This window comes from Coffea eugenioides, chromosome 2, assembly GCF_003713205.1.
Source record: "Coffea eugenioides isolate CCC68of chromosome 2, Ceug_1.0, whole genome shotgun sequence".
Lineage (NCBI taxonomy): Eukaryota > Viridiplantae > Streptophyta > Magnoliopsida > Gentianales > Rubiaceae > Coffea > Coffea eugenioides.
Genome location: NC_040036.1, coordinates 23,773,950 through 23,801,583, shown reverse-complemented (window position 1 = coordinate 23,801,583; position 27,634 = coordinate 23,773,950). Strand labels below are relative to the sequence as shown.

Below are 27,634 nucleotides of genomic sequence, written 5' to 3'. Positions count from 1 at the left end.
GTGGCTTGGGCTTTAGGGATTTGTAGGATTTTAACAGTGCCATGTTGGCTAAGATGTTATGGAGGATTCTGACACAACCTAATCTGTTGATGAGTAAGGTATTAAAGGGAAAGTACTTCAAAGAGGAATCTATTTGGAAGACACATATAAGGGCAGGTGACTCCTGGATCTGGAAGAGCATAATGAGTGCAAGGGAGGTGATGGAAAGAGAAGCTAGGAAAAGAGTAGGGGATGGTAGAACAGTGGATATATGGAAGGACAGGTGGATACCAGGTGGAGGAACGGGTATGGTGGCTACTCAAAGGCCTACAGGTTGTCATGTCCATAAAGTATATGAGCTGATCCAGAATAGGAAGTGGAACAGAGCTGTGATGGAATCTTTGCTAAATGAGGAGGACTGCAGTAGGATAGAAAGAACTCCAATTAGTCTATGTGCTGGAAAGGATAAGTTGGTGTGGCCACTTACCAAATCTGGTCAGTATTCTGTCAGAACTGGATATATGCTGGCTAGAGATATGAGTTGGGAATTGAGAAGGAAGGATCAGCAAGAGGCCAGCAATAGCAGGAATGAACCCAACTCTAAAGCCTGGAGGGTGCTATGAGGGTTAGACATCAAACATAAACTGAAACATTTTATCTGGAAATGTTTGCATGGTGTCTTACCAGTCAACGAGGTGATCAGAAGGAGAATAGGTAAGGGTGAGGACAAATGCAGGTGTTGTGGGGAGTTGACAGAAACTTTGGAAGACATGTTTTTCTTTTGTAGGCATGCAGAGTATATATGGAAGGCAGCTCCAAATGTTGGGATGGTTTAAAAGAGTTCAGGCACAGCTTTTGACTTTGGTGGAATAGCTTGATGGAAGCAAAGGACATAGTGGAAGGAAGAAACCACATTACTTTGACAGTGAATATACTTTGGCAAATATGGAAATCAAGGAACCAAGTGCAGTTTGATGATAGGAGTAACTGCCCTGGGAGAACAGCTAGTAAAGCTGTGCAGGAGTGGGCTGAGTATACAGATGTTAGGAAGGGGGTGGCTAATGCTGAGGAAAGGAAGAAGGAACAGGTAGCTGGGGTAAGTAGTTGGCTTCCACCCCCTCAGGGCTGTATTAAACTAAACACTGATGCAGCCTTGGTGTTAAAAGATAGAAGAATTGGGTGGGGAGTAGTGGCCAGAAAGGAGGATGGAGAGGTTGTAGGGGCTTGGGCAGCTGGTGAAAGCAGGAACGGAATCCCAGTAGTGGAGGAGGCCTTAGCTATTAGAAAAGCTGTGATCAAGGCTAGATTGTGTGGCTGGAACAAAGTTGAAATACAATCTGATTGTAAACTGATGGTGGACAAGCTTAGGGAGAGAAATGTGGATGATCCAGTCACGGGACCATATTAAGTGATGTTTTGGTTTTAAGTCATGGTTTTGATATTTGCCATTTCTCTTTTGTCAAAAGAGAAGGCAATCGTGTGTCTCATAAGCTGGCAAAATTTGCCACAAGCTTGTATGACGAAATCAGTTGGAAGGATTCCTTTCCAATTTGGTTTACTAGTTTAGCCAAGAATGATGTAAGAGCAGTTGCTCCAACTCTGTAATTTCTGCTTGGTTATAAAATTTGTTATCATTTGGAAAAAAAAAATGCCGCTACTGTTGTTTAGGTTATTAATGAACACTGCAGGTGGCTGGATCAAGCAATGTAAACAGCCCTTTGCACGTTTTGGAGAATCAAGATATAACGTTGCCTCCTTGAATGATACTACTGTTATTATGGTTCATGTTAGGCAAACCATGTGGAATTTTTGTGCCCATGATTAGAGAGTATTTGATGCGCCAAGACATCCTCAGCTAGCAAAGTCTTCCATTTTGCTCAGCATTTGTCGCAGGACCAATTACTGCAGGATGGGACCAGGAGATAGGATTCATTTTCACGCAGCCTGTATCCATTCCAGTATCCGTTTCAAAGTTTTGTTCCGTCTCCCGTCTAATATCACAGATCATTTGCTTCAAATTGTACCCAGAAAGCAAAAAGTCGAATAGCTTCAAATTGTACCATTTACTGACCAGAAAAAGAAGAAACTCTTACAAGTAACAATAAGGAGTAACAAGACATTCTTCATATAAAATCACAATTCCCTGGAAATTTTCTTGCAATAAAATGTAACTCCCCAATGTTTTGTGTCCTGGATCGCCTAAACAGGAGAGTGGCATTTGAATATCGAGATTTGACTAAAAAAAAAACACCTGTCGTTCATACTTCAATTTGGACATTCATGAATTGTTTGGAGCGAATCGGGTCCATTTTTGCTTTTTCTCAACGCGTACCTTTTAGCAAACGTGTCAAATTGTACTTCAATGGGCGGATGTGGCTAAAGTACAGTTTGGTTTAAAAGCTCCTTCTCATTATTGACAAATTGATATGTTCAATTCCCATTGCATGTGTATCAATGGGACCCTTGAATAAGCCAAATTATAATTGGCTCGATTCTCCTCACCCATACGTAACGAATTGGTGTAATTTATTCATATCATAATACGTGGATACTTAAAACTAGCATTCTTATTGAGACTAAATCTCATAAAAAGAAGAAAATAGATTTTGGAACAAATTCGAAACTGCGTCGGCAAGGATTGCAGTATTATTCATCTGAATATCGAATCACATATACCAAATTGCTATAATCTAAATTATCTAACACGTTGTAGCAAAAAATATAGTAGTATTTTGATTCTTTGTAAGATTTGGTTGGACATGTTTTTATTCTCTTAAGTGGATTGGTCGTAATAAAAAAAAGAAAAACATATTATTTATACTTTATTTTTTTTTATTGTTAATTGCACTTGTACTATTTGTTTTGTCATATAGTCTAATAAATAAAAACTATATGATAAAAATGATAGCGAGAGTGCGATTAATAAAAATGAGAGTGCAAATAACATTTTTCTAAAAAAAAAAAAAAAACTGCCAGATTCATTCAAATACAGTTTGTCAAATATATGAATAAACGAGGCACAAATTAATTTTCCCCTTGCCGGTTGAAAGATACCACTAGGATACAGCAAGAAATGCCGCATAAACTTGCATGCACTCTGTTAACATATTTAGGAAATTTTATTAGGTCGATGAAAGTATGAAACAGCGTACATGATTTGATTAACTGTTGTTAGACTCGAACTGGACCGATCGGTCCGATAGGGAATTGACCTGATTTTGGAGCTGGTTTATAGCTTAAAATCATTTTGATAAAAAATTAGTCAAAACCTTTCAAAATCAGCTAAATCAATGACTCGATTTTCAAATTTTTCTTTCTTGTTTTCCCCCAAACATAATTTGAATTACCTAAATTGTAAAATTTTCTTTTATTAATAAAAATAAGAAAATACCACCCACTTAGTGTAAACACCAAAATTACTCGCTTCCCTAAATGATTTCCAAATTAAGAAGTTTTTATTTCTATCATTTTATCAATTTAGCATTAGTAATTTCAACTTGGATTAATTTGTCTTAATTTAGTTTTTCAAGTAGTTTTGGAAAATGGGCATATTTCAGCCATGAATTTACACTTTTATATATAATTTTTAGATGTATATTTGATTGCAAGTCTAATATTTTTGAAACATTTTATATGGTTGGTTGAATGTAACCAAGAATTAATTTCAATATTTTTGAAACTTATAAAAATATAAAATAATTATGACATCACATTGACGTCAGCAAGTTTTTAGAACGATCCGATCGATCCGACCAATTGATTCATAACCCAATATTTTAGTCGAGTCGCTATTCGATCCGAATTTAACAACATTGATTTAATTACGTAGACACATTGGGCATAAATGAAGAAACGTGTTTAGCTGAATTAGTAATCACAAAGCGTCAGACTCGGAGAATCAAAACAGTTGTTACGTTTGATGTGAACATATGCACAGATCCAATCAATACAATCAAAATTTGAAATCTAAAATGTCAGTAAAATTGATGGGGAGACATGTATCAAGGACCATTTAATGCTAAATTTGGGTCAGTGAATGAGACAAATCGCTTCTAATAGCTGCTAGTTGGAGCCCTTCAGGACTGCACCGTCCATAAAATAAATGGATGACATCTCAAGTTCTCAACTGCGTCCTTCGTCGGACCATTTGCTCTAGCTCTATATAATCTGTTTCATTCTGTTTTTAGCTGAAGTCTCGTATTGCTACTTTCCCTTTTCATTCTCCCGTTACAGTAGTATTTCCATTTCTTCTTTTTATCTCCACAAGTCTTCAACCGGCCATGGCATCTGTGAACTTAGCACCCCAGTTTACTGATGTAACCATCTTCGAGGGAGAAGGCGGTGGATACTACACTTGGTCAGCTTCCCTGTTTCCCTTGCTGAGTGAGGCTAAGTTAGGTGCTGGTAAGCTTGTCTTGCGTCCTCGGGGTTTCGCTCTACCCCATTATGCTGACTGCCACAAGATCGGTTACTTTGTTCAAGGTAAAAGTAGAACTGCATGAACTAAATATAGCTCTTTCTTCATTTCATTCTGGCCATCCTTGGATTAGGGCCTATATATATATATATAATGTATTATTTTTTTTTATGCACTATGTATGTATTAACTGCAGGTAGCGGTCGGGTTGGAATCGTACTACCAAACAGCCCAAAAGAAGTTGTTTTAGCTCCTAAGAAGGGAGATGCAATCCCGGTGCCTTTGGGTTCAGTCTCGTGGTGGTATAATGCCGGGGAAGACAACTCTGACGTGGAAATAGTATTCTTGGGTGAAACTGCTCAAACTTATACTCCTGCCCAGTTTGACTATTTCTTCTTGGCAGGAGTCCAGGGTGTTCTTGGGGGTTTCTCAACTGACTTTATCACTAGAGCTTTCGATCTCACCCAAGATGAATCAGACCAGCTCCTTAAAAGTCAAACTGGTTCTTTGATTGTCAAACTTGCAAAGAATCAGACGTTGCCAGATCCATGCAAAGATGCTAACATCAATATGTTATACAACTTTGAAAGCGCAAAGCCCAGCATCCACGTGAATCAGGGCGGATCACTTACCATTGCTACTGCTGAAAATTTTCCTTTTCTGAAGAAAGTGGGACTAAGTGCTAATTTTGCGAAATTGGATCCGTTCTCCATGTCAACCCCGATGTATACCGCCGATGCATCCTTCCAATTGATTTTTATCACCAAAGGCAGCGGCGTTGTTGAAATCGCGGGATTGAATGGTAAGAATGCATTGGTAGCCAAAGTGCAGAGCGGGCAGTTATGCGTCGTGCCTAAGTTCCTCCCTGTTGCCAAGATTGCGGATGAGGAGGGATTGGAGTATTTCTGCGTCGTCACATCGTTAGAGTAAGTTTTTTTTTTTTAATCTTGAAGATTTACAGTTTTCTTCTTCGTGCTGATTGATACAATTTCTAAAAGATTTTTCACATCTTACCGACTTTTGAACGTGCATCTTTCTCAAATGAACACTGGTTAGGTGATAATTGCCCGTAAAGTTATGGACAAAGACTTGAAATAATTGTGAAGTATTTATAAGGGGTGGAGATAATTATATATAACGCAGAAATAAAAAGATAGGATAATAATTCCGTTTGGATTCTTATTTTTAGTTTTTTTTTATAGAAAAATATACTGTAGCAACTTGATACATGTGAAATAAAAAAAAATGATTAAAAAATATATTCATGGAAAGCGTAAAAATTTTTCTACTTAAAATCACAATTCTTATTTTCATTAAAAAAAATGAGTAATTGTTGGAGATTCTTATTATTTACTATTTACTACTATTATTTATGTATGTTTGTTACAGGCCATATTTTGCCGAGCTAGCTGGGGAAACATCAGTTTGGAAAGCAATGGATCCCTCGGTGCTACAATTGCTTTCAACGTGGATCCGGGGCTGGTGGAACTTTTCAACACCAAGATTGGCAAGGGCAAAATTTTTGTTCCTTCAAAGAAATGAGTTGAGAATTGGGACTTGAGGACTCCTATCTCAAAGGCTACAATAAGATATACAAGTATCTAAAGACTAATGAACTTTGGGAGGCCACTTAATTTGATTTGTTGTAATCTGCTTTAATTATTCTCTCCGAAATCTAATTGTCAAGTTTTTTGACATACGTACTTTTAATCATATTTTTACCTACTTGTTCACGTCTAAAAAAATTAATTTTACCTAACAAGGGGAAAAAAAAAAAAGAAATAGGGCAAAAACAGTTGGATCTCAAATGATGAAACAAAGAGCAGCTTGAGGAGTGAAGTAAAAGGGCTTCCAAAGTAACAAATGGGGGAAAATGCCAATTTTTATTCCTAATTTTTGGGTCATGGATACATTTCATTCTTAAACTTTTTAGTATAAGACTTTTAGTATTTAAACTATTAATTTTTTGATCAATTTCATCTTCAAACAGGAAATTAATCAAATTCAACAAAAATTGGAGTCGAAAAGAAAGGTATTGAAGTTTGAAGAGTAAAGATGGTCGTTCTATTATGTTAAATTTAAGTCGTGTAAGGTTTTTTATTTAACGGGTTTATGCTCGTCAGGGTCCCAATTTTCGTTTTATATATAGATATAAAACAAATTGAAGAGATGGTTCTTTTTTTTTTGGTAATTGGATGTACACATTTGACATTCAACCCTTCTTCAACTAACTCAATCAAAATCAATCTCTTTTTTCCTCAATTGTGGGTTGAAGTACTCCATTTTTCCTCAATTCTACTACAAAATGATCGAGGAGTGTAATTCCTTGGGTATTTTTTTTTTCTTTTGCGCTTTTAACCGGTAGTGCTACAAGTTATCGAGAACAAGCAAAGAAATTAACAGTTGCACTAAATTTTTTTTTATATTTCCTCCATAGACCTTGTATCTCTCAAGACATATCTTGTGATTTTCTAGTCCTATTGGTACATCCTTTAACCAAACACACGCACACACACCAAGTAAAAGTCACAGCCTTGGTTTATTACCAATACTAAGTCGGCCTTATTCGTCTAATTAAGATCCACCAATTCTTTATACCAAGAATTCTGCATCACGAATAATATAAAGAATGCAACTAAATTACAAATGCAAAAGCAAGTACTTGATCATATATGATCGATGCAAAAGCAAGTACTTGATCATATATGATCGAAGACAGGAACTTAAAAGCTGATTTCAAGCTTAGCTGGTGTGCTATCCAGGAAAACAGAACCTCAACTTGATATTTGCTTGAAGCTATGATTTCACTTTGTTATCTTAACTGCCATTTATCTTCTCAATGACAGATATTAGCCCCTGGGTGCCCAGCTTCCCACCCCCATTAGCCACCATAGAAGCAAACAATTGTTTAGTCAATGCAGCACCAGGCAATACCATCACTTCATCCCTTTCCTCTTCCCCAACATCCACTCCCATTCCCAAGTCCTTCACCATATATTCCGCGAACCCACCAGGCTTGAAGTCCTTCTTGATCATCCTGTCCCCGAACAACTCCATCACCATTGATCCAGCTGCACCGCCTCTCACAGCCTCCACAAACTTCAATTTGTCCAAACCGGCTTTCTCCGCGAAAACCAGCCCTTCACTCAGCCCAAGTAAATTCGCCCCAGTGGTTATCTGATTCGCTATTTTACAATGCTGTCCCTTCCCAGGGCCGCCAACATAAGTCACCCTCCCCATTTCATCAAACAGTGGTTTTAACCACTTCACAACATCCTCGTCTCCCCCGGCTAATATCGCCAGTTTGCCATCTCTCGCTCCGATGTCGCCTCCGGAAACTGGGGCGTCAACGGAGTGGCAGTGTCTTTCAAGGGCAGAATCATAAATCTGCTTAGCCAGGGTGGGGTGGCTGCTAGTGTGATCAATAATAACGCTGTTGGGATTGAGAGAAGGGACAAGGTTCTCTAGCACAATTTGTCGAACATCTGATGGGTGTCCCAGCATCGTGAAGACGACATCACTTGCACGGGCGAGGTCGGCGACGGAGGGAGCCAGATGGGCCCCTTTGGATTGGAGAGGGGCGGCCTTTGACGGGGTTCGGGCATAGACAGTGACGGAGTAGCCGGCAGAGAGGAGGCGGGAGGCCATGGCGGAGCCCATCACGCCTATGCCTACCCAGCCTATTCGGGTTTGGGTCGGGGTTATGGTTGTCGGGAAGGGGGCCCTCATCCTTTAGCAATGAGACTATGAGAGTGAACTGCAGGAGGAAGTGTGTAAAGATGCTTGATCAGTAATGAGAGAAGCGATTAAAGTTAGGGATAATTTCAGAAACCTCCCTTGAGGTTTCTGATAATTTCACTGAGCTCCCTTGAGGTTTGATTAACTATACTTACCTCCCTTGATTTGATAGTTTTAGTAACAAAATCTTAAAATAATATTGACTTGGTCAATTTTTTAAATGAATATCCAAAAATGCCCATGTGTAATGAGTTTTAATTTATTTTTCTATACAATTATAAGATTATCTAGTATAATTATAAGAAAAATGTGCCAAATTTTTCATGTCTATACCTACTATTTAATAAACAATTATAATAATAATTTTATCACTATGATAAGATACTTTTGATGGTACTTTATTATGGATTTAGATTTATAAGATAGAAAAGAAAATGTTGAAATAATTCATTTAGAATTTTTGAATTTTTCGGGTAGTGGGATTATTATAATTTGGTAGTGATTTTGGCTATTTTTTTTATTTATTGTTAATTTTAATACCAAAAAATAGAAAACGAAGATCAGTAAAAACATTTGATTATATATAAAATTAACTCGTCAAAAAAATCACTAGTTCGATATTTGGTTACAAATAAAACTAGAAGTAATAATAGTAATTCTACAGTTTTATTGGCAACAAATTAAAAAAAAAGGAATGAGATGGAAAAAGAATAAAAAAATAATTTTAAAACTCATTCTAAGTATAAGCATACCAAATAAGGGAATTTCATTAAAATATTTAAGGGTAAAATTATCATTTTAAATGACAAAGGAGGTATGTGAAATTTTTCATACCTCAAAGGAGCTCAGTGAAATTTTTAGGAACCTCAGGGGAGGTTTTTGACATTATCCCTTAAAGTTAACCAAGTAAACCATGGGACTCGTATAATTATTTACATTCGGATCCTTATTTTCATTTTTAATTTGAATATCCAGCTTCACATTTTCAAAATCATGATTATGCAGTCGGTTTGGAGTTTTTGGTGTTTGGATCAAAAACTCGATGATTCACCAAAATATGAAAATAGCCTTCTAAATCTAATCTATAATGGAGTTTAAAATCAACTTAATACAAATAGATAAAAAGCATAATAATTTGTCTAAAGAAGAAAAGTCTTTGAATCAATATTTTGCAATCTAAGCTTCATAGAACAGAAGTGCAATAAGTCTCTACACCGGTGATTGTCATAGCAGCAACTAATTATGGGACTTAGAATCGAATCAAAAAAAGTATTGGCGCTTCAATTGAGCTTGTTGCCATATATAATTTTTTTTTTGAATAATTGAGGTACGAGGAGCAAATGAAGATTAAAAGGAAAATGGAAGGAAGATTTGAACTTCTTTCGTGCTCAAAACAAGGCGAGTACTAATGGTTAGCTTATTACTTTCATATTTGGGTGATAGTTGCTCGTAAAGTTTTGGAGAAAGACTTAAAATAATCTATATGTATTGTAGGGAGGGTTTTTATGATGATTAAATCAGAATACTTCTAACTCCTTATTCTTTTCCTTTTTATATAGAATTTTAAAATTTTTTAATTGTTATATATCCTTTCATGTCTTTTGAATTTAAAAAGTAAGAAGTGGATCCACTTATATAGGAATTTGATTTGAAATCTATTAATATGAGGTAAATAAAGAGGAAACATCACTAAACTTACTCAAAGTAAAAAGTAAATAACAATATTTTATCCTTCAACTTAGTAATCCTAACTAAAAAGGCAAATTATATAGAAAACAAAAAAGAAAATAATATTCATCGGTCATGGATCGAAAAAAATCAAGAATGGTACCATTCGTGAACGCTAAATTATGAAATTACTAAATAAAAAGCAAAGTACTACTAGCATTTCAACATGAAAATTTTTATTTGAAATCTCTATTTTTGATGAAAAACAATAATAAAAACAACACCAATTCTACCAAAAATAAAAAAGAATAACAATGCAATTTAAAGAAACCATATAGAACTTTTGACCCTAAACTATATATCTATTAAATTTGTATATATTTGATCCAAATTTGACCTTAATTAAATATGAATAAGAGTGCAAAACCCAAATGCTAAGAATCATCTTGGGTATGATTAATTATTTTATGTATTTTTATTGTTTTCTTCATATGTAAATATGCAATTGTTAAGTCATTTTTATATATTTTTTTGTAGTAGTTAAGGTTTTATAAGATATTATCAGTTTTTCATTTGCATTTTTAAATGTCAATACTTGCAACTATTGTGATCAATCTTAAGTTTTATATGCTTTTCATATTGTGAGAGGTAAAGTTAATATATTGTAAAAATATTAAATCAAATTGAAGGTTATGATTTTCTTTTTTTCTTTTGCTTCAAATTTTATCTTTTCAAAGTTATTTTGAAAGTACAAATATAAGTATATTTTAAAATCGTAAAACCAAACTACAAGTTATGGAATTTTTTTTGTTTCAAAATTTAACTCTTCAATTTGGAGGTTGAATGTAGATTCAATGACAATATTTCTTCTTTGAAAATTTGAAATCATTTAATTCAAATTTAATATGAAAAATAACTAAATTTGGTGTTTTTACCAGTGAAATTTACTTTTGTTGATCTTGATCCCTATCTTTTGATGTTTACAAAACAAATGGATGTTACTAATGTCTCTTAAAAGATCTATTCAGTTATGAAGCAAATTAGTTCCAAAGATCAAGTACAATTGAAAGATGACAAAGTATGCTGAAACTGTCGGACGCTCAAGAAGTCAGGATCGGACGTCCGATAATCATTGCACAACTTCGGACGCATGCTTCGGACGTCCGATAGGATCCTTCGAAGTCAACGATACTATCGGACGCTGAATATGTCTCTACCGGACGTCCGATAGAAACAAGATAATTTCTCAAATCTGTTTGTTTGCTGTCGGACGCACAAAGAGCTTCCACCGGACGTCCGAAAGAATTGAAGAAAATCTCTGAAACTCACTGCCTGCTGTCGGATGCATAAAACAGGGCTATCGGATGTCCGACACTACCAACGGCTAGTTGACTGTTCAGCTATTTTCTATCCGTTGGAAGCATTAATGAGGCACTTTCTTGGTCCTATATAAATAGTGGTTGGTCAGACACTAAAAACAACTTTGGCACACTGAAGATACAAAAGATCTAGAGAGATTTTAGTGAGAAAATACTCCAAAAAGAAGATTTGTAGTCTTAGTGGTGTGAGGTTCTTTGTAAGCTTTTCATTTGTGAGTGAATCTTTCATGAGTGTAGCTCTGTGAGGGTTGTCCTGAGGGATAGTAAAACGTCCTGGCTTGACCGAGTGGAGTTCGGGGCAAGGAGGAGGTGAACCTTCCTTTGTACACAAGAGTGATTGTAATTCATCAATTTGAAGTAGCTTGTTTGAAGCTCAAGAGGAGCTGGGTAGTTAATTGGTTTGCAATTCTTTCCTTTTACTTACTGTTACATTTGTGATCTTTTAATTGCTTATCGATTGGCTTTTCGATTGGTTGTCTTCGATCCTTACAACTTTATAATAGTGTAACATAAACATATGTTAAGTTATATTTTGAATAATAGAGAAATATAATAGAGAAATATTGGAAGTCAAGGATAGGAAGCTAGAGACTAACTATGGGGGAAAAAAAGGAATAGTAAGGAGTTAAAGAATGACGAAAAAAGTCGAAAAAAGAAGATGAACTACAACGAGGTTGGATGAAGAGAGAAGAGAAGAAAGAAGGGGACTATAGGGACATGACAGAAAAGATGATAATGTGGTAAGAGATTTGAAAGTCATAAAAAGCAACCGATAGCCAATTAGCAAATAAGGGAGGATGGAAAATGTGATAGTTTTTAATAATTTTGAAAACTTTAAAAACACATCTTACAAAGATTTTTTTAAAATCTATATTAAAGTTTATGAAGAACAATATTTTATAAGCACTCAACAATTTTAGGATTATAAAATGGGAGAAAAAAATATTCTAAAATTGAGGAAAATGAATTAGTTAAAATTTATGTTTTAAATATTAAAAATTTTGATATATGGGTATAACATGATATATTGATAAATAGGTTTACAATTGCTCTATCGTGTAAATCATTATAAATTAAATTATTTTACTCAAATTGTTATCATATATTGACAGACAATAGGTAAACAAATTTTGGTTTCAACTTATTTAAGATATTAAAATTAAGAAAGTCCATTTTGTACTTACGAAATAAACTTTTTTTAACATGTTAAGTATACACTTTTTTGAATTATTTTGCTTTTTTCATATATTTCATCCTATACTATAATATATAAGTATATATTATTGTTTTTAATTGAAATATAAATCTGTGCATAGCACGGGTAAGAATGCTAGTTGTGAAGTATTTATAAGGGGTGGAGATAATTATTTATAACACAGAAATAGAAAAGATAGGATAATAATTCCGTTTGGATTCTTATTTTTAGTTTTTTTTTAAGAAAAATGTATTGTAGCAATTTTGATACATGTGAGATAAAAAGGTGATTAAGAAATGTATTCACAGAAAGTATAAAAATTTTTCTGCAAAAAATCACAATCCTTATTTTCATTTAAAAAAAAAGGAGTAATTGTTGGAGATTCTTATTATTTACTATTTACTACTATCATTTATGTATGTTTGTTACAGGCCATATTTTGCTGAGCTAGCTGGGGAAACATCAGTTTGGGAAAGCAATGGATCCCTCGGTGCTACAAGCTTCTTTCAACGTGGATCCGGGGCTGGTGGAACTTTTCAACACCAAGATTGGCAAGGGCAAAAATTTTGTTCCTCCAAAGGAATCAGTTGAGAATTGGGACTTGAGGACTCCTACCTTTTTTTTTTAATCGCAAAAATAATATTCCTATAATCTAATCTATTTTAATTAAGGAGGGGGAGCCGATGAGAGTAGAAACTCCATCGGAGAAAGTCACTAAAAGCAGCCACCTATAATGACAATTTGGTGGGAAGCAAGATTTGAACCCTTGACCTCCCAACACTACCAAGACTTAAATGTTTGGCAGTGATCACCAGGCCAAAGGGCCGGTGGCTAGGACTCCTAGCCTTTGAGGACTTCTACCTCAAAGGCTACAAAAAGATATACAAGTATCTAAAGACTAATGAACTTTGGGAGGCCACTTAATTTGATTTGCTATAATCTGCTTTAATTATTCTCTCCAAAATCTAATTATCAAGTTTTTTGACATATGTGATTTTAATCATATTTTTACCTACTTGTTCACGTCTAAAAAGATTAATTTTATCTGATAAGAAAAAAAAAAGAAATAGGGCAAAAACAGTCAGATCTCAAATGACGAAATAAAGAGAAGCTTGAGGAGTGAAGTAAGGGGGTTTCTAAAGTAATAAATGGGGGAAAAGGCCAATTTTTATTCCTAAACTTTGGGTCATGGATACATTTCATTCTTATTAGTATAAGATTTTTAGTATTTAAACTATTAATTTTTTGACCAATTTCATATTCAAACAAGAAATTAATCAAATTCAACAAAAATTGGAGTCAGAAAGAAAGGTATTGAAGTTTGAAGAGTGAAGATGGTCGTTCTATTATGTTAAATTTAAGTCGTGTAAGATTTTTTATTTAACGGGTTTATACTCGTCAGGGTCCCAATTTTCGTTATATATATAGATATAAAACAAATTGAAGAGATGGTTCTTTTTTTTTTTTTTTGGTAATTGGATGTACACATTTGACATTCAACCCTTCTTCAACTAACTCAATAAAAATCAATCTCTTTTTTCCTCAATTGTGGGTCGAAGTACTCCATTTTTCCATAATTCTACTACAAAATAATCGAGGAGTGTAATTCCGTGGGTATTTTTTTTTTCTTTTGCGCTTTTAACTGGTAGTTCTTTTGGGTTTGATCAATTTCTGAGTTGAAGAATATGAATGAAAGCCTCGAGAACTTCTCTTGCCACCCAATTGTAATTCACTACTTCGACTTTAATCTGATATAAACCGAAAAGCAAACACGTAGACATCGCTAATTTTAACCATCACATATTCCCCTTCTCCGAGTTTTATTTTACAGTTTGTACGCCATCAACACGTCCAGCCTCGAAAGCTACGTGAGCCCTTGTAGAGGTTTAGATTAAAATTACATTACTTAAACAAGCTCCGCTAGTGTGCTATCCTGGCAAACAGAACCTCAACTTGATATTTGCTTGAGGCTATGATTTCACTTTGTTATCTTAGCTGCCATTGATCTTCTCAATGACAGATATTAGCCCCTGGGTGCCCAGCTTCCCACCCCCATTAGCCACCATAGAAGCAAACAATTGTTTAGTCAATGCAGCGCCAGGCAATACCACCACTTCATCCCCTTCCTCTTCCCCAACATCCACTCCCATTCCCAAGTCCTTCACCATATATTCCGCGACCCCACCAGGCTTGAAGTCCTTCTTGATCATCCTGTCCCCGAACAACTCCATCACCATTGATCCAGCTGCACCGCCTCTCACAGCCTCCACAAACTTCAATTTGTCCAAACCGGCTTTATCCGCGAAAACCAGCCCTTCACTCAGCCCAAGTAAATTCGCCCCAGCGGTTATCTGATTCGCTATTTTACAATGCTGTCCCTTCCCAGGGCCGCCAACATAAGTCACCCTCCCCATTTCATCAAACAGTGGTTTTAACCACTTCACAACATCCTCATCTCCCCCGGCTAATATCGCCAATTTGCCATCTCTCGCTCCGATGTCGCCTCCGGAAACTGGGGCGTCAACGGAGTGGCAGTGTCTTTCAAGGGCAGAATCATAAATCTGCTTAGCCAGGGTGGGGTGGCTGCTAGTGTGATCAATAATGACTCCGTTGGGATTGAGAGAAGGGACAAGGTTCTCTAGCACAATTTGTCGAACATCTGATGGGTGTCCCAGCATCGTGAAGACGACATCACTTGCACGGGCGAGGTCGGCGACGGAGGGAGCCAGATGGGCCCCTTTGGATTGGAGAGGGGCGGCCTTTGACGGGGTTCGGTCATAGACGGTGACGGAGTAGCCGGCAGAGAGGAGGCGGGAGGCCATGGCGGAGCCCATCACGCCTATGCCTACCCAGCCTATTCGGGTTTGGGTCGGGGTTATGGTTGTCGGGTAGCGGGCGCTCATCCTTCACTAATGACTAATGAGAGTGAACTGCAGGAGCGTGTAAAGATGCTTGATCAGTAATGAGAGAAGTGATTAAAGTAAACCAGAGTATAATTATTTACATTCGGATCCTTATTTTCATTTTTAATTTGGATATCCAGGCTCACATTTTCAAAATCATGATTCTGCAGTCGGTTTGGAGTTTTTGGTGTTTGGATCACAAACTCGATGATTCACCAAAATATGAAAATAGCCTTCTAAATCTAATCTATAATGGAGTTTAAAATCAACTTAATACAAATAGATAAAAAGCATAATAATTTGTCTAAAGAAGAGAGAAGTCTTTGAATCAATATTTTGCAATCTAAGCTTCATAGAACACAAGTGCAGTAAGTCTCTATACCAGTGATTGTCATGGTAGCAACTAAGTTATGCGACTTAGAATCGAATCAAAAAAAGTTTTGGTGCTTCAATTGAGCTTCAATCGAATCAAGCTGAAGCAGATGTTTTCTCAGATTTATGGAGGTAAACTGGCCGAATCTCCCGTTTGGTCCTTTACATTTTCTTCTGCTGGCAACTTGACGCTTACACGTTGATCAAATGTCGAGTCGAACTCATGCATCTGTCATTTGCCATTTTTTCAAAAGCTAATGAGGACCGAATTCCTAAACCAATTTGAACTGGTTGGCTACTGCCTAGTATACGACGTTAGGAACATGGAATCTGTATTAGGTTTAGTTCATTCAGAAATCATTCTTGTAATCCAAAAGCCTGACCGTAGTCCTTTTTTTTTTTTACGGCAACGATGGAGTCTAAAAAGACCGTGTATAAGAGACTAGTAGCAACATTAGACCACTGTGTGTAAGAACTTGCTAGATCAAAAGGATACTCTGACACCTCCGACCTACAACCCAAAGAGGAACCTTAGTCCCTTTTTGGTAACCACTGTGCCAAAACTCAGTGGATTACAAGATTGAACATGAAATTGCTTATCAATACGAAAACAAAATGAGAAAAGAAAGTCGAGTTTTCGTAAGCAAAAGGCAATAAGTTGTGTCTGGATTTAGTGATAAACAGTGGAAGAGAGTAACAAGGAACTTTATCTACCTTTTTTATTCCAACACGTCAGGAGTGAGGAAGGTGCATCTAACTGGGTACTTCAGGTGAAGGGAAAGAGTTTGATTATGAACTTGTCTCTTTTAGTATAACAGGATTCTGCAACTAGTCGTTGGCTAACTTCTTACCACGCATGCGGTTGCCAGGCCTTTCAATCCACGGCAATGCATTTGGCATGACAGACACAGAAGATAGCCATGTTTTTGCTTTACTACTATCATCGCTCCATAGTTTGTTGAGTGTCTGACAAACCAAATCCCTAAAAATCTTTCTTCTGCAATCCCTACTGTATTTAAGCCAGATAACATAACACAACACATAGAATAACTAAAACATAAAGATGACAGCCTTACAACAGGAGTTTTTTCTAACAGACTCTTCAAGCTTCCTAGCTGCTGCAGTTTCCCACGTCTACTTTCATCTCCTAGTAACCACTATTCTTCTCTTGGTTGTTTATCTTTTCTACATTAGATCAAAATGCATTTACCTTATTGATTTCTCTTGCTATCTACCACCTGATAACCTGCGTGTCCCAACATCCCATTTCATTGAACACTCTGAAAGATGTCAGGTTCATGAGAGGGAGGCAATTGATTTTCACACAAAAGTAGCTGAAAGATCAGGTGTCGGGAATGAGGCCTGTGCTCCTTTATCTGTACATCAGATGCCTCCTGATTCTTCTTTGATACGATGTCGAGAAGAAATAGAAACTGTTCTCTTCACCGTCGTAGAAGACCTTCTCTCCAAACACAAGGTTAATCCAAAAAGCATTGACATAATTGTATCCAACTGCAGTATATTCTGCCCCATACCATCCATCCCAGCTATGATCATAAATAGATTTGGTTTCAGAAGCAATGTTAAGAGTGCCAACCTTAGTGGAATGGGTTGCAGTGCCGGACTCTTGGCTGTAAGTTTAGCAAAAGACCTCCTAAGAGTCCATAGCAATTCATTGGCTTTGGTTCTAAGCATTGAAGCCGTAACTCCAAATGGTTATAGAGGAAATGTCAAGTCCATGCTTTTAGCCAATGCCTTGTTTCGGATGGGAGGTGTAGCCATTTTGTTGTCCAACAAGAAGCGAGACAGACAGACAGCTAGATACAAACTCAAACATCTCTATCGAACACACATGGGTTCTAATGATCAATCATATATGTCAGTTTACCAAGAGAATGACAAATCTGGTCATCTTGGGGTGTCCATTTCGAGATCACTTCTACATGTGGCCGGAAATGCGCTAAAGACAAACATAACAGACTTGGCACCAGCTGTCTTGCCTTACTCGGAACAACTTCTGTACGGATGGTCAGTTATCCGCAAGAAGATCTGGACAGTTAGTACCCAGAACGAAATCCATCTGCCCAATTTCAAGAAGGCTTTTGACCATTTTTGCATACATGCTGGAGGAAGGGCAGTAATTGATGCCATTGAGGAAAATCTTGGGCTGAACAAGGAAGATGGAGAAGCCTCCAGAATGACTTTGTATAGATTTGGTAACACATCATCTTCTTCTGTCTGGTACGAGTTATGCTATTTGGAGAGCAAAGGGAGGGTAAAAAAGGGGGACAGAATCTGGCAAATCTCTTTTGGCAGTGGCTTTAAATGTAACAGTGCAGTTTGGGAATGCATCTCTCACCCTGACCCAAATGTAAGAAATGCATGGTCGGACAGAATTCATTTGTATCCTGTGGAGATCCCAATCATCGCTGATCACTGAAAATTCGGGTGTAAATCAATTAGTTCATAAACGACAACTAATGCATGTTGAAATTACACCCATGACAAAAATTGGTATGGTTGGATGGAAACCCGTGGCCATGTGACATCTATGAACAGACCTGGATAGATAAGATGGAGCATGTAGAGAGAGGTTTCCGACATATCTTCCTAGAAGTCATAATCTAATCTGCTGGACAATTTAGTGCACAGAATGTAAATCAATTATAGGCTTAGCAAGAGAAAGTGTACCAGGTTCTGCAGGTTATCGTAGAACCTGGCAAACTTAATGCAACACATGAGAATGAAGGCCAGAGCTTCTACAGTAATTAGCTAAACTATTGCTGCTATCACTAAATTTTCTAAATCCCCTTAGGATTCTTCAGAATTTTTGGCACCTTTTCTCCTCCTACACCATTCAGGTTATTTACAAGAATGTTGTGGGTTTTATTGGAATTAAAAAAATAATAATGGGGGCTTAATTTGACTTACCAAAATTTGGAATGTGTTAAGCGATGATGTAAAAGTCAACTTTAAGCTCGATGGTAAAAGATCAATTTATTCTCAAATAAATGAGCATAGGGACACAGCTACATAAATGAACTTCACCTGTAAAAGTTGATGAATAACACGACTATTCTTCTCTTTTATTTCCTGATTGTTTCCACGACAATACACATGCAGGCGCTGCTATCAGCATTTCACTACTATGGAATGCCCAAGGCTTTTTTTTGTGAATTAAAGTTCCAATTTTTAGCCTTTTTTCAACCTTCTTATGATTGATTTTCTATGACAATAATTTTGAGTATGTGTGATTATTAAGTTGGTTGGAGGAATTTAGGCTCAGAGATATTGGTGTTAAATTTTGGAAGTGCAATAGACATTGATTATTACTGGGGAATGGGAGGGAGGAATTGGTCCATATGACAGAGGAAGCTTTGAGGGTTATTTGTGAGGGGTGGGAAGGTGGATTCAGATTTCAGACATTTTCACTTAAATACTTTTTATTATAAAAATTTTATTTTTAGAAAATACACTCTATACAAGTTCTTAGAAAGAATGCATTTGATGCGACTTCATCGAAATTAAGTGGAATTTGCAGGAACAATTTGAATTAACCAGAGACAGAAAGAATGGATCCAAATAAACTTGGAAACCAACTTCAAAATTGCCAAAGAAATAATTACCCAGAGAGCAGGAAGGAACCATAAAATACCTGTACTGCCTCATTTAGTCCTTGTCCGACGAGATTTTGTTATTGACACTACCTGCTGCTTGGATAATAATTCAGCAACAATTTGGCATCCATACAAGTGAGACTTCTTGAGGATTAAGTTTCTTGTAGAGGAATCAACAGAATAGCCTTGACCTGGCATCCACTTTAGCAACTGAAGCAGCAAGTCTTTCTTCTCAGAGTCCTCAACATACCGTGATATAGCCATATGAAATAATTTCTAAGACAAATAACATGACAAACAGATTAATTCCAGGATCTGCAAGCTGAAGACTAAGCTAGACACTTTAGCCGGATAAATCTTTCCAGATTGACAGTCACAAAAGTTGAGAAGCATAGAAAGCATATAAGCATAGAAATCTTTTGCCAGTTGTTTGTCTACTTAATCAGACCTTAGATGCATTAAATATGTCTAAATGAATGGCATACACAGTTCACATATCAGCCACTCTGACTCCACAATAAAGTAAGGAAGCAGCTTTGACTCTTCCCATGAGCTGCTCTTGGCACATTTATATAAGCAAGTAATAACTAAGCAAGTAAAATTTATTACCACAGATAAAGCTGCTCTTGGCACATTTATATAGAACACAATCAGCGCAGAAGGACAATAAGAAAATCAATTTTGCATGTGATATATAAGAGGAGATCAAACTTTTCCTAAACCACAGATTAGACAACCTAGGAGCTACGAAGCATTAGTCATGTCCCAGTGTCTTTGTCTGCAGAATGTGGACAAGTATGAGTGTAGTCCAAATAGCATCCACTCCGACCATCATTGCAATAAGCAGGGAAAGTGCTCTCCCATCTTCTTTGAGCTTCAATGCAAGTTTACAAAATCTGTTCCTAAAATGGACGTAATTAGGACGTTCGTTGAGCACTAGGATTTTACTCAACATCAACCTAAATGCCTGATTAGCCACTGGAAATTTCAATGAAAGGGGAAGGTTGCCAGCATCTAAGAAGGGACCACAATATGTACAGCACTTATTCCCTGGAAAACATTTTCTGCATAGATTGAAAGGTCTTAATTTGCATCTGATTTCAAGACTTAAAAAGTCAATGATCTGCTCTAGACCACTTCTTTAAAACTTCAACCATTGCTGTCGGTAATAGATCACGCTCAAATATGATAATTGATGGGTCATGTCTCAAGTAGCATAGCACCAAATAGCCTAGGAAACAGTTAAAATATTTGGAGACAACTCAGATTGATGCAACTAACCTCAAGAGTGACAAATAAATTTTTCTTAAAGGATTTATTCAAATTAAATATCACTTCGCTACCTGATCAATCTTGTACCCAGAACTGTGAATGGCCTTTATTACATCATTTACCAAGTTTATATTGCCTGATTTCATGAAGGAAACTGCAAATTTCTTTGTGGCAGATTGAGAAATGGAGCCTGCATTGTCCTGCACAGTTGAGAGTGCTTAGCACGTTTTTATGAGAAAAATTCATATAAAGATTGACTTAAAAGTCATTGCATACCTTGATTATTATGTATGCATCTTTGAGAAGTCGTCCGGCAACTAAAATGTGCAAAATTTTCTCATGAAGAGCATTGCACATGGTTCTCTTGCTATATTTCAAGATATTATATACAGAAAATGCTTCAGCATGTGCACCAGTTTTACCAAGATAATGAATTAAAGAAGAACATAGTTCCTGCAACACGAAAACCCACAAGAACCAGTAAGCAGATAAATGTTGAGTCTCAATCTGCAGCAAATTATCAAAATCTAAGATAATTCAGTTGCAGCACGTTCCAAAGAATATTACAAAGTTACACATGTTCAAAGCCCCAAATTGCAGCACAATCTAATTTTTCAAAAGAATAGATATAAAGAATCAGGAAGCCACAATTGTAAAACCAAATGAACTCCGGGACCATAATGAGACGCAGCTTTTTCCCAAGAAGCACAAAGATGTAAAATGTGGGATATCTGCCTCCAAACTCAGTGGTATAACAGCGTTAGTAGCATAAAAGCCATAAAATCTTTTAGCAGATGAAGATAAATGAGAAAAGACAAATAAAATATTTATTGTCTTTCAGTTGAAGAAAAATTTGGCCAACACCATTGAAATACGAATAAAAATTCCAACCATCTAAGTTAATTTGTTAGATGATGATTTAAAAATGAGAACACCTTTTTTGGTACACATAGTGCAGGCTTTGCTTCTGTCATGGCATGAATCTGAGGTAGTGTGCATCTTATAATATTGGGTCAACACATTCTATGCAAACTGAAAATGTATATCCAGTGATGTGTGCAATTTTTTCATCATCCCAAGCAACAGGAGGCATTCGAAATGCTGCTCCAGTAAAGAAATAGTACCGGTGAATTCAAACAGCAGTTGGTTAGCAATCAATAGGATAAACAACTAAAAAGCTTTGCAAGTGGGTCACAAATCACATGTTAGCACTGTTGGCCGAAGGAGATCTTTTTTTCTGGGCAGAGCCATACTGAAGTTCCTTAGGCATAGTCAAGAATGATAGCATGTGTTACTAGGGACTGTTGACAAAGTGACATATTATAACATTACCACAGATACTATTATCATCATAATCATCTGTCATGAACCTCAGTGCCAGATTCTAGTTTACCTCCTCTGGTTGATGGCCTTTCTTGTGCATGTCGTCCAGGGTATGGTAAGCAAGTATATACAGCTTTTCTTTGCAAAAATACCTTATTAAAATATGAAAGGTATTCCAATCAGGACTAATTGCTGACTCATCCACTTTCTTCAGCATTTTCATCACATTGTCCATCTCTCCCGCTCGACAGTAAGCACAAAGCATTGTATTTAAAATAACTATATCATATCTATCATATTTTGCTTCATAGCTAGAAGCCAATTGCTTTGCATCCTGAAGGAGCCCACCACGGCAGAATCCTGATATCATAATACTATAGGCATAGCCATCTGCAGATACATACAATAAACCGCTTAAGTTACTTTTAGGTCAAGCAGGCATTCCTAAATCACAAAACAATGAAGCACATTTTTCTCATGCTTTTATGTTTTCCCCTAGGTAATCTTTCTTCCAACTTGTTTCATGAACCAGTTTTGAATAAATTCACATGATACAACAGGATGAAAGTTTACACTGAATGTAAATTAGATGATGGCTACTAAAAGATTGCTGCAAGGAGGACATTGTGGCAACTAGACATACCAGTTTTCACATTTTTATTCTTCATTTCATCAAAAAGTGTTTTTGCTTCAGTGACTTTTCCAGCCTTTACTAAACCATCCATAAGTATACAGTACGGCATCTGCAGTAAAACAGAATTTTATAAACATTCTAAAGGGAAGCTTTTAAAACTGAACCATCATAAATTACACCAGTTTCAGCAGATGATGAAAGCGATATATAGAGGATGATGGAGGTAGAATAGAGAAGCATTATCAAAAATTGGCCAACTAGGGGATCATTTATTAGTTTCAGATAAGGACTAGGCAAGTCAATAAGATCCTTAAGAGTCATGTCAAAAATAAATAAATAATCTTCAAAAAACATTAAGGTAAAACAAAACTGGTCAGCAATTGAGCAAGCATGAAACAACCAATTGTAGTTTGCATGAAATTGTAAGAGCTCAAAAATATCCACTACTCTGTGTGTGTGTGTGGCATTAGAGCATCATACCAATGCCATAATGATGAGCAAATGAGCATCTTGAGACAAGGAAAAAAAAATGCATTCTCCCTTCCCTCTCCCCTCCTTACCTTCCCATAGCAAGAACTAAAAGGATTCATGTACTAACTGCAACAATTGCATTAAAATCTTTTAACAACTTTGGAGATACATAAAATATATCAATTGCAAAGAAGTATGTATACCTCATCCTCTGCGTAGCCTAGTTTATCCAATTTGTTTATCAGCTCTCTTGATTTCTCAAACAAACCTCCTCTAACATACACTTTTAGCAAAGTTGTCAAAATAACCTGTAAGAATGTAGCGTTTGAGAACATAATTGAAAAGATATACCTGTTCCATAAAACTATGAAATCATAAATGTCAAAGATAAGATATTCAGTATACTTAATGAAAAGATGTGGTTCGAACAATAGGTAACCAAGAACATATACTGTATCATGGCATAAGTTTTAACACCTCAGAGAGAGAGAGAGAGAAAGAAGACTCATTTGAAAACTTTATGAATTGCATGAAAACATAAAAATCTATAATAGGACTGTTTAGAAAAGGGAAAGACAGTGTTTGCCAATGCTCAATTCTATTATTTCTGAACATGACAAGAACAGATTCTGACAACAACTTCACCATGATAATAGTATTTAGTAGAATCATTGTTAACTTCACTCTGTTTAAGAAACTGTACCATAAGATTCAGGGAGTCGCCAATTTCCAAAGTACTATATCTTTGGTAACAAATTTCTTGAAGACAAAACTTATAATCAGCAAGATAGTCCAAAAGACATATTTTTCTTGCCGGAGCTTCTAATATCAAAACCAGTACATACTTAAGCCACTTTATTTGTTCTCAAATAACATGCTGATCAGACCGACTAGTTTATCCTGTAAAAAAAAACTCAATCATTAGCCTATTGTCTTTATTCCCAACTCATACAAATGTAAACATATCGCCCCATGTTATTGAATTTCAAAGCAGTCAAAAAAGAAAGATTCATTACTATTCGAGCAATGAATCCACCTCTTCAACTCATGGTTCTGAAACGAATATGTTCACACATGAATTGTCAACTCAGTTTAAGAAAAGCTGGCCCATTATTCTCGGAGCCTGTTGAAATCTATATTACCATCTGATGCATCTTGTGTCTAGATCCTAACTGCACTAAGGTACACTGAACTTACATATGGACCTCATAGTAACCCATGAAACCTCAAAATCAAAAGGCTAACCAAATTAAACTTATATCTGTTGAGCTACAACGATAAAACACCACTGTAGCTAAAGGCGGTTTTGCTTCTTCGAATTTCTTTGACATTTTCCTTTCCTTTTCTCCTTTCCCCCCTTTGTTTTCTCATTATAGCTTCTCCTCCTTATAACAGGTAACAAAAATTTTAAGAACAACTTCGCAATTCAATTGCAAAGTAAGTTCTACAGAATTAGCAGTGACCAAAAGCAGAAGGAAGTATTAAAAAAAACTTGTATACTTATGGCTGCATTCATTAGTCAGAGTAAGAGGGGGATACAAAAAAACACCTAACCTTATTCAACACTAACCCTCCTGATTTCATCTCTTGAATTAACTCATCCGCCTTTGTATAGTTTCCATCAACCGAGTAGGCATTGATCAATGAGCTGTAGTGGAAGACATTAGGAGAATAACCTTCACTCTTCATCTCCATAAAATATCGCTCTGCTTCTTGACATTGATTATTGGAAGCACATACAGATAAAAGTGTACCATAAATTACACTGTCCATCTGCAGCCCATGGTATTTCAGCTCTCGAACCAGTTCTGTCGCCTTAGAATAACCGTCTTTGACTTTTGCACAGCCTACAAGTAGCTAACAATGGAAAAAGGAAAAAATCACGAACTTCTGCAAAGCATTAGGTTTTATTAACAGAAGTCATCAATCTTAAAAACTACATTGGTTCAAATTCAAGTAAAATAGCAATCAAGAGTTTAGATGTTGATCACATTTTTTTTTGTATGGCCAAATTTCTGATACAACCACCTTTTTACCTCAAACAACTCTAGTAATAGTGGGTGAAGAAATAGATTACCGTAGAATAAGTTACAATGTCTGGTTTTAGGCCTGCTTGCTTCATTTGATGAAACATGTTGAGGCACCTCTCAAACTTGCCATTTTTAACGAGACAATCAAGAACAGAGTTACAAACTGATACATTGTTCCTTGTCAACTCATCTTTAATGCTGTTGTAGATGTCTAATGCCTTCATAGGATCAAGGCTTTTCCCCGTGAATTTTATATAACCGCTGTAAGACGCAATGTTCGTCTTCTCATTTTGTTGCATCCAGGCAAAAAGCTGTAACCATTTAAAATGTAATCTCATAATCATTATTTTCAAGCAAACAAAAGGGACTAAAATAAACGTGTCCAGAGGTCGACGGTAAGGACAACCAAGCAGAAAAGCTTTTCCCCTGCTAAAAGTACCGATGCACGAATTGACACTGAGATTTAAGGCATAGAAATAGCAAGAGAAATTGAAACCTTGCTTAAACCAAAAAAGAAGTATAGAAACATACATATGCAGCAATTACAATGCTCAATAGATGTATGCAACAAAGAGGAACTGAACTAGTGAATTATAGGTACAATGCTTAGTACATGAGACTTGGGTGCTTAAAAAATAACTAAAAAACTTGTCGTTATACAAAAGCTTATTACTTAAATGCACTGCTGGAAACTAACAGTAATATTCCTTGCTGTAAAGCTTCTGGGATATGTAGTGTAATCTCCACTATATAATTACAGGTAATAGACATTCACAAGTTAAAGAATTTATGTGAAAACCCCAAAGTAATGTAACAATCAACATGCTCATAACAATCTGGAGAACTCTGTTCCAGGAGAGAGTTACAGGATGATTTAACTTATATATTATATTTGAGAACCATATGATAGAAGAAACTGGAAGAGTTCGTACAAAGTTTACAACTGCTGTTCAGCACAAAAAGGGCGATTAGAATTAATAGAATGCAGTATATTCAAAGAAATTCAGGTCACAATTAACATCATTTGAAGGGAAGTATAGACGATAATTTAGTCACGAGTGACAGGTGTAAAAACTATCAAAAATCACAGTTAGCATATAGCGGTAACCGATTATCAAAAATTGTACAACTAGAAAAATCAAAACGAACCTGGGAAAGTTCCTTCCATCGGTTCAGCTTCCCAAAATGGCGCAAAATAACATTCAAATCTTGAGCCTTCAACTTACCTCCAGACCTACAAACCAGCTGATACCATCGCTCACTTAAACTTGCTAATTACCAATCTTTTTTAGAACCCTTTAGTAATAATACCAATTCAGAACATTCTAAATATGCGCTACAAAAGCATAATACCAGAGTAAGCAAGCAAAGAATTCCATGATTTTAATGATACGAACTCAACAGTTAGATAAACTTCATTTCTTTTTTCAACAGATTAACAAGCTGATTTCCACAGTCCCAATAAACTAAAACTGCTCAATGTTGAGTAATACGTATAGATTAATAGGTAATCAGACCACACGAAGATTATTAAAACAAGAAAGAGAAAAGGGACCTTGACAGAGCAGAGTCCAAGTCAGAGGATTCCTGAATATCAAGAATTGCAGATTGTCTCGTTTTATAGCGTAAAGAAACAATCTTTGAAGATTTTGGAGGGACATTTCTCTGCCAATTTCGGGTTTCATTGGGCTCAACAGTTGTTGTGGCAAATACAGTGAATTTGGAGTTCTTGAAGGGTCTAACTGCAGTTGCAGAAAAGGGAAATGGTAAAAATGGGAAACAAGAACACGTTAATGGAGACTGGTTATTGGGGATAGGTGTAATCCCATTTCCAGATACAAGAGATATCTCCATCAACTCTGCTCAAAATCTTTCTCGGTTCAAGAAAATTGGAGGGGAAGAACCGTGGCTGCTGAAGATTATCATTTTAACTGGCCATTGATGGGCCAGAAAAATAATCATTGGATAGATGATAACGGACGGGCCACTGTATCGAAGCCACTTAGTTACGAATGGGCCTTTCGTGTCTTATGGAGCTGTACTCCGATGGTAAAACCTTTTGAAAACCGATCCATCAATTATTTATACAAGCAATTATTTTTTAATACATAACAAATAACAAGAAAAATTCAACACATCTTTAACAAGAAACCGAGTTGCAATCAACACATCTTTAACTTTTTCCTCAACATTTCATAGAAGCAAGTACTATCCAAAAAAGTACAAAATCACAAAAACATGTTAAATCATTTTGATATGTATTCAAGTTATGACATTTTAATTTTCGAACTATCACAAAAACATGTTTGCAAATGGAGGTGAGATTTTACGTCCCGCGATGGGTAGAATTAATTTTCGAATTAAGACATTTTCGGCATCCTATAATATACATGAACAGAAACCTAATTTCAAGAACTCGAGGTGCCCTAAGTCGAAGTTTTCTTTAATTTGGTTGGGCTTTTGTGGTGGGTCTTGTTCTGCAGCGGCCTCCAAGTTTACGGTTCGAATTTTTGGCTGTGCTGATTATTTACATTCGTACCTCAAGAAACTGAAATTGAGTCATCTGTGCATGGTCAGTGGCCACTAGGGAGGAGCTTAAGTCCCTCTTGGACTATAGGTGATGGTTCAAATTTCAC

The 27,634-nt window shown here is 36.3% G+C and overlaps 6 protein-coding genes across 8 annotated transcripts; 3 read left to right on the top strand and 3 right to left on the bottom strand.

Moving 5' to 3' along the window:
- Nucleotides 1-856: 856 nt before the first annotated feature.
- Nucleotides 857-1,387, top strand: LOC113759290. Its single transcript, XM_027301858.1, has one exon. The coding sequence runs from the start codon at nucleotides 857-859 to the stop codon at nucleotides 1,385-1,387; it is 531 nt and encodes a 176-aa protein (XP_027157659.1).
- A 2,713-nt stretch (nucleotides 1,388-4,100) lies between these two features.
- Nucleotides 4,101-12,987, top strand: LOC113763244 (glutelin type-A 2-like). Of its 2 annotated transcripts, none has more exons than XM_027306999.1 (3): nucleotides 4,101-4,461; nucleotides 4,593-5,322; nucleotides 12,808-12,987. In XM_027306999.1, the coding sequence occupies exons 1-3, from the start codon at nucleotides 4,260-4,262 to the stop codon at nucleotides 12,965-12,967; spliced, it is 1,092 nt and encodes a 363-aa protein (XP_027162800.1). In that variant the 5' UTR covers nucleotides 4,101-4,259; the 3' UTR covers nucleotides 12,968-12,987. The 2 variants fall into 2 exon arrangements, with proteins under 2 accessions (XP_027162800.1, XP_027162799.1); XM_027306998.1 differs by lacking the exon at nucleotides 12,808-12,987 and adding an exon at nucleotides 5,786-6,115 and having other exon boundaries at nucleotides 4,103-4,461.
- LOC113763245 (probable 3-hydroxyisobutyrate dehydrogenase-like 2, mitochondrial) lies at nucleotides 6,917-8,133 on the bottom strand. Its single transcript, XM_027307000.1, has one exon. The coding sequence runs from the start codon at nucleotides 8,123-8,125 to the stop codon at nucleotides 7,214-7,216; it is 912 nt and encodes a 303-aa protein (XP_027162801.1). The 5' UTR covers nucleotides 8,126-8,133; the 3' UTR covers nucleotides 6,917-7,213.
- Nucleotides 12,988-14,150: 1,163 nt separating the features above from the next.
- Nucleotides 14,151-15,306, bottom strand: LOC113762923 (probable 3-hydroxyisobutyrate dehydrogenase-like 2, mitochondrial). Its single transcript, XM_027306563.1, has one exon. The coding sequence runs from the start codon at nucleotides 15,277-15,279 to the stop codon at nucleotides 14,368-14,370; it is 912 nt and encodes a 303-aa protein (XP_027162364.1). The 5' UTR covers nucleotides 15,280-15,306; the 3' UTR covers nucleotides 14,151-14,367.
- Nucleotides 15,307-16,361: 1,055 nt separating this feature from the next.
- Nucleotides 16,362-18,091, top strand: LOC113759289 (3-ketoacyl-CoA synthase 7). Its single transcript, XM_027301857.1, has one exon. The coding sequence runs from the start codon at nucleotides 16,715-16,717 to the stop codon at nucleotides 18,089-18,091; it is 1,377 nt and encodes a 458-aa protein (XP_027157658.1). The 5' UTR covers nucleotides 16,362-16,714.
- On the bottom strand, nucleotides 18,004-26,896 carry LOC113760206 (pentatricopeptide repeat-containing protein At1g10910, chloroplastic). 2 transcript variants are annotated; one of them, XM_027302769.1, is made up of 11 exons: nucleotides 26,554-26,896; nucleotides 26,148-26,232; nucleotides 25,046-25,309; nucleotides 24,523-24,825; nucleotides 23,172-23,276; nucleotides 22,507-22,606; nucleotides 21,934-22,253; nucleotides 20,817-20,993; nucleotides 20,612-20,740; nucleotides 19,307-19,544; nucleotides 18,004-18,087 (listed from the first exon to the last, which is right to left on the bottom strand). In XM_027302769.1, the coding sequence occupies exons 1-10, from the start codon at nucleotides 26,850-26,852 to the stop codon at nucleotides 19,317-19,319; spliced, it is 2,010 nt and encodes a 669-aa protein (XP_027158570.1). In that variant the 5' UTR covers nucleotides 26,853-26,896; the 3' UTR covers nucleotides 18,004-18,087; nucleotides 19,307-19,316. The 2 variants fall into 2 exon arrangements, with proteins under 2 accessions (XP_027158570.1, XP_027158571.1); XM_027302770.1 differs by having other exon boundaries at nucleotides 18,016-18,087; nucleotides 19,278-19,544.
- Between the last annotated feature and the right edge of the window lie 738 nt (nucleotides 26,897-27,634).

Excerpts from the sequence above, each read along its gene's own strand:
- LOC113759289 (XM_027301857.1), top strand. The coding sequence starts at position 16,715 with ATGACAGCCTTACAACAGGAGTTTTTTCTAACAGACTCTTCAAGCTTC.
- LOC113759290 (XM_027301858.1), top strand. The coding sequence starts at position 857 with ATGGAAGCAAAGGACATAGTGGAAGGAAGAAACCACATTACTTTGACA.
- LOC113763244 (XM_027306998.1), top strand. The coding sequence starts at position 4,260 with ATGGCATCTGTGAACTTAGCACCCCAGTTTACTGATGTAACCATCTTC. Across the intron at positions 4,462-4,592 it reads GATCGGTTACTTTGTTCAAG|GTAGCGGTCGGGTTGGAATC; the intron begins GTAAAAGTAGAA and ends TATTAACTGCAG. Across the intron at positions 5,323-5,785 it reads TGCGTCGTCACATCGTTAGA|GCCATATTTTGCCGAGCTAG; the intron begins GTAAGTTTTTTT and ends TGTTTGTTACAG.
- LOC113763245 (XM_027307000.1), bottom strand. The coding sequence starts at position 8,125 with ATGAGGGCCCCCTTCCCGACAACCATAACCCCGACCCAAACCCGAATA.
- LOC113762923 (XM_027306563.1), bottom strand. The coding sequence starts at position 15,279 with ATGAGCGCCCGCTACCCGACAACCATAACCCCGACCCAAACCCGAATA.
- LOC113760206 (XM_027302769.1), bottom strand. The coding sequence starts at position 26,852 with ATGGAGATATCTCTTGTATCTGGAAATGGGATTACACCTATCCCCAAT. Across the intron at positions 26,233-26,553 it reads TTGGACTCTGCTCTGTCAAG|GTCTGGAGGTAAGTTGAAGG; the intron begins GTCCCTTTTCTC and ends GCTGGTTTGTAG. Across the intron at positions 19,545-20,611 it reads CTGGGTACAAGATTGATCAG|AAATTATTTCATATGGCTAT; the intron begins GTAGCGAAGTGA and ends TATTTGTCTTAG.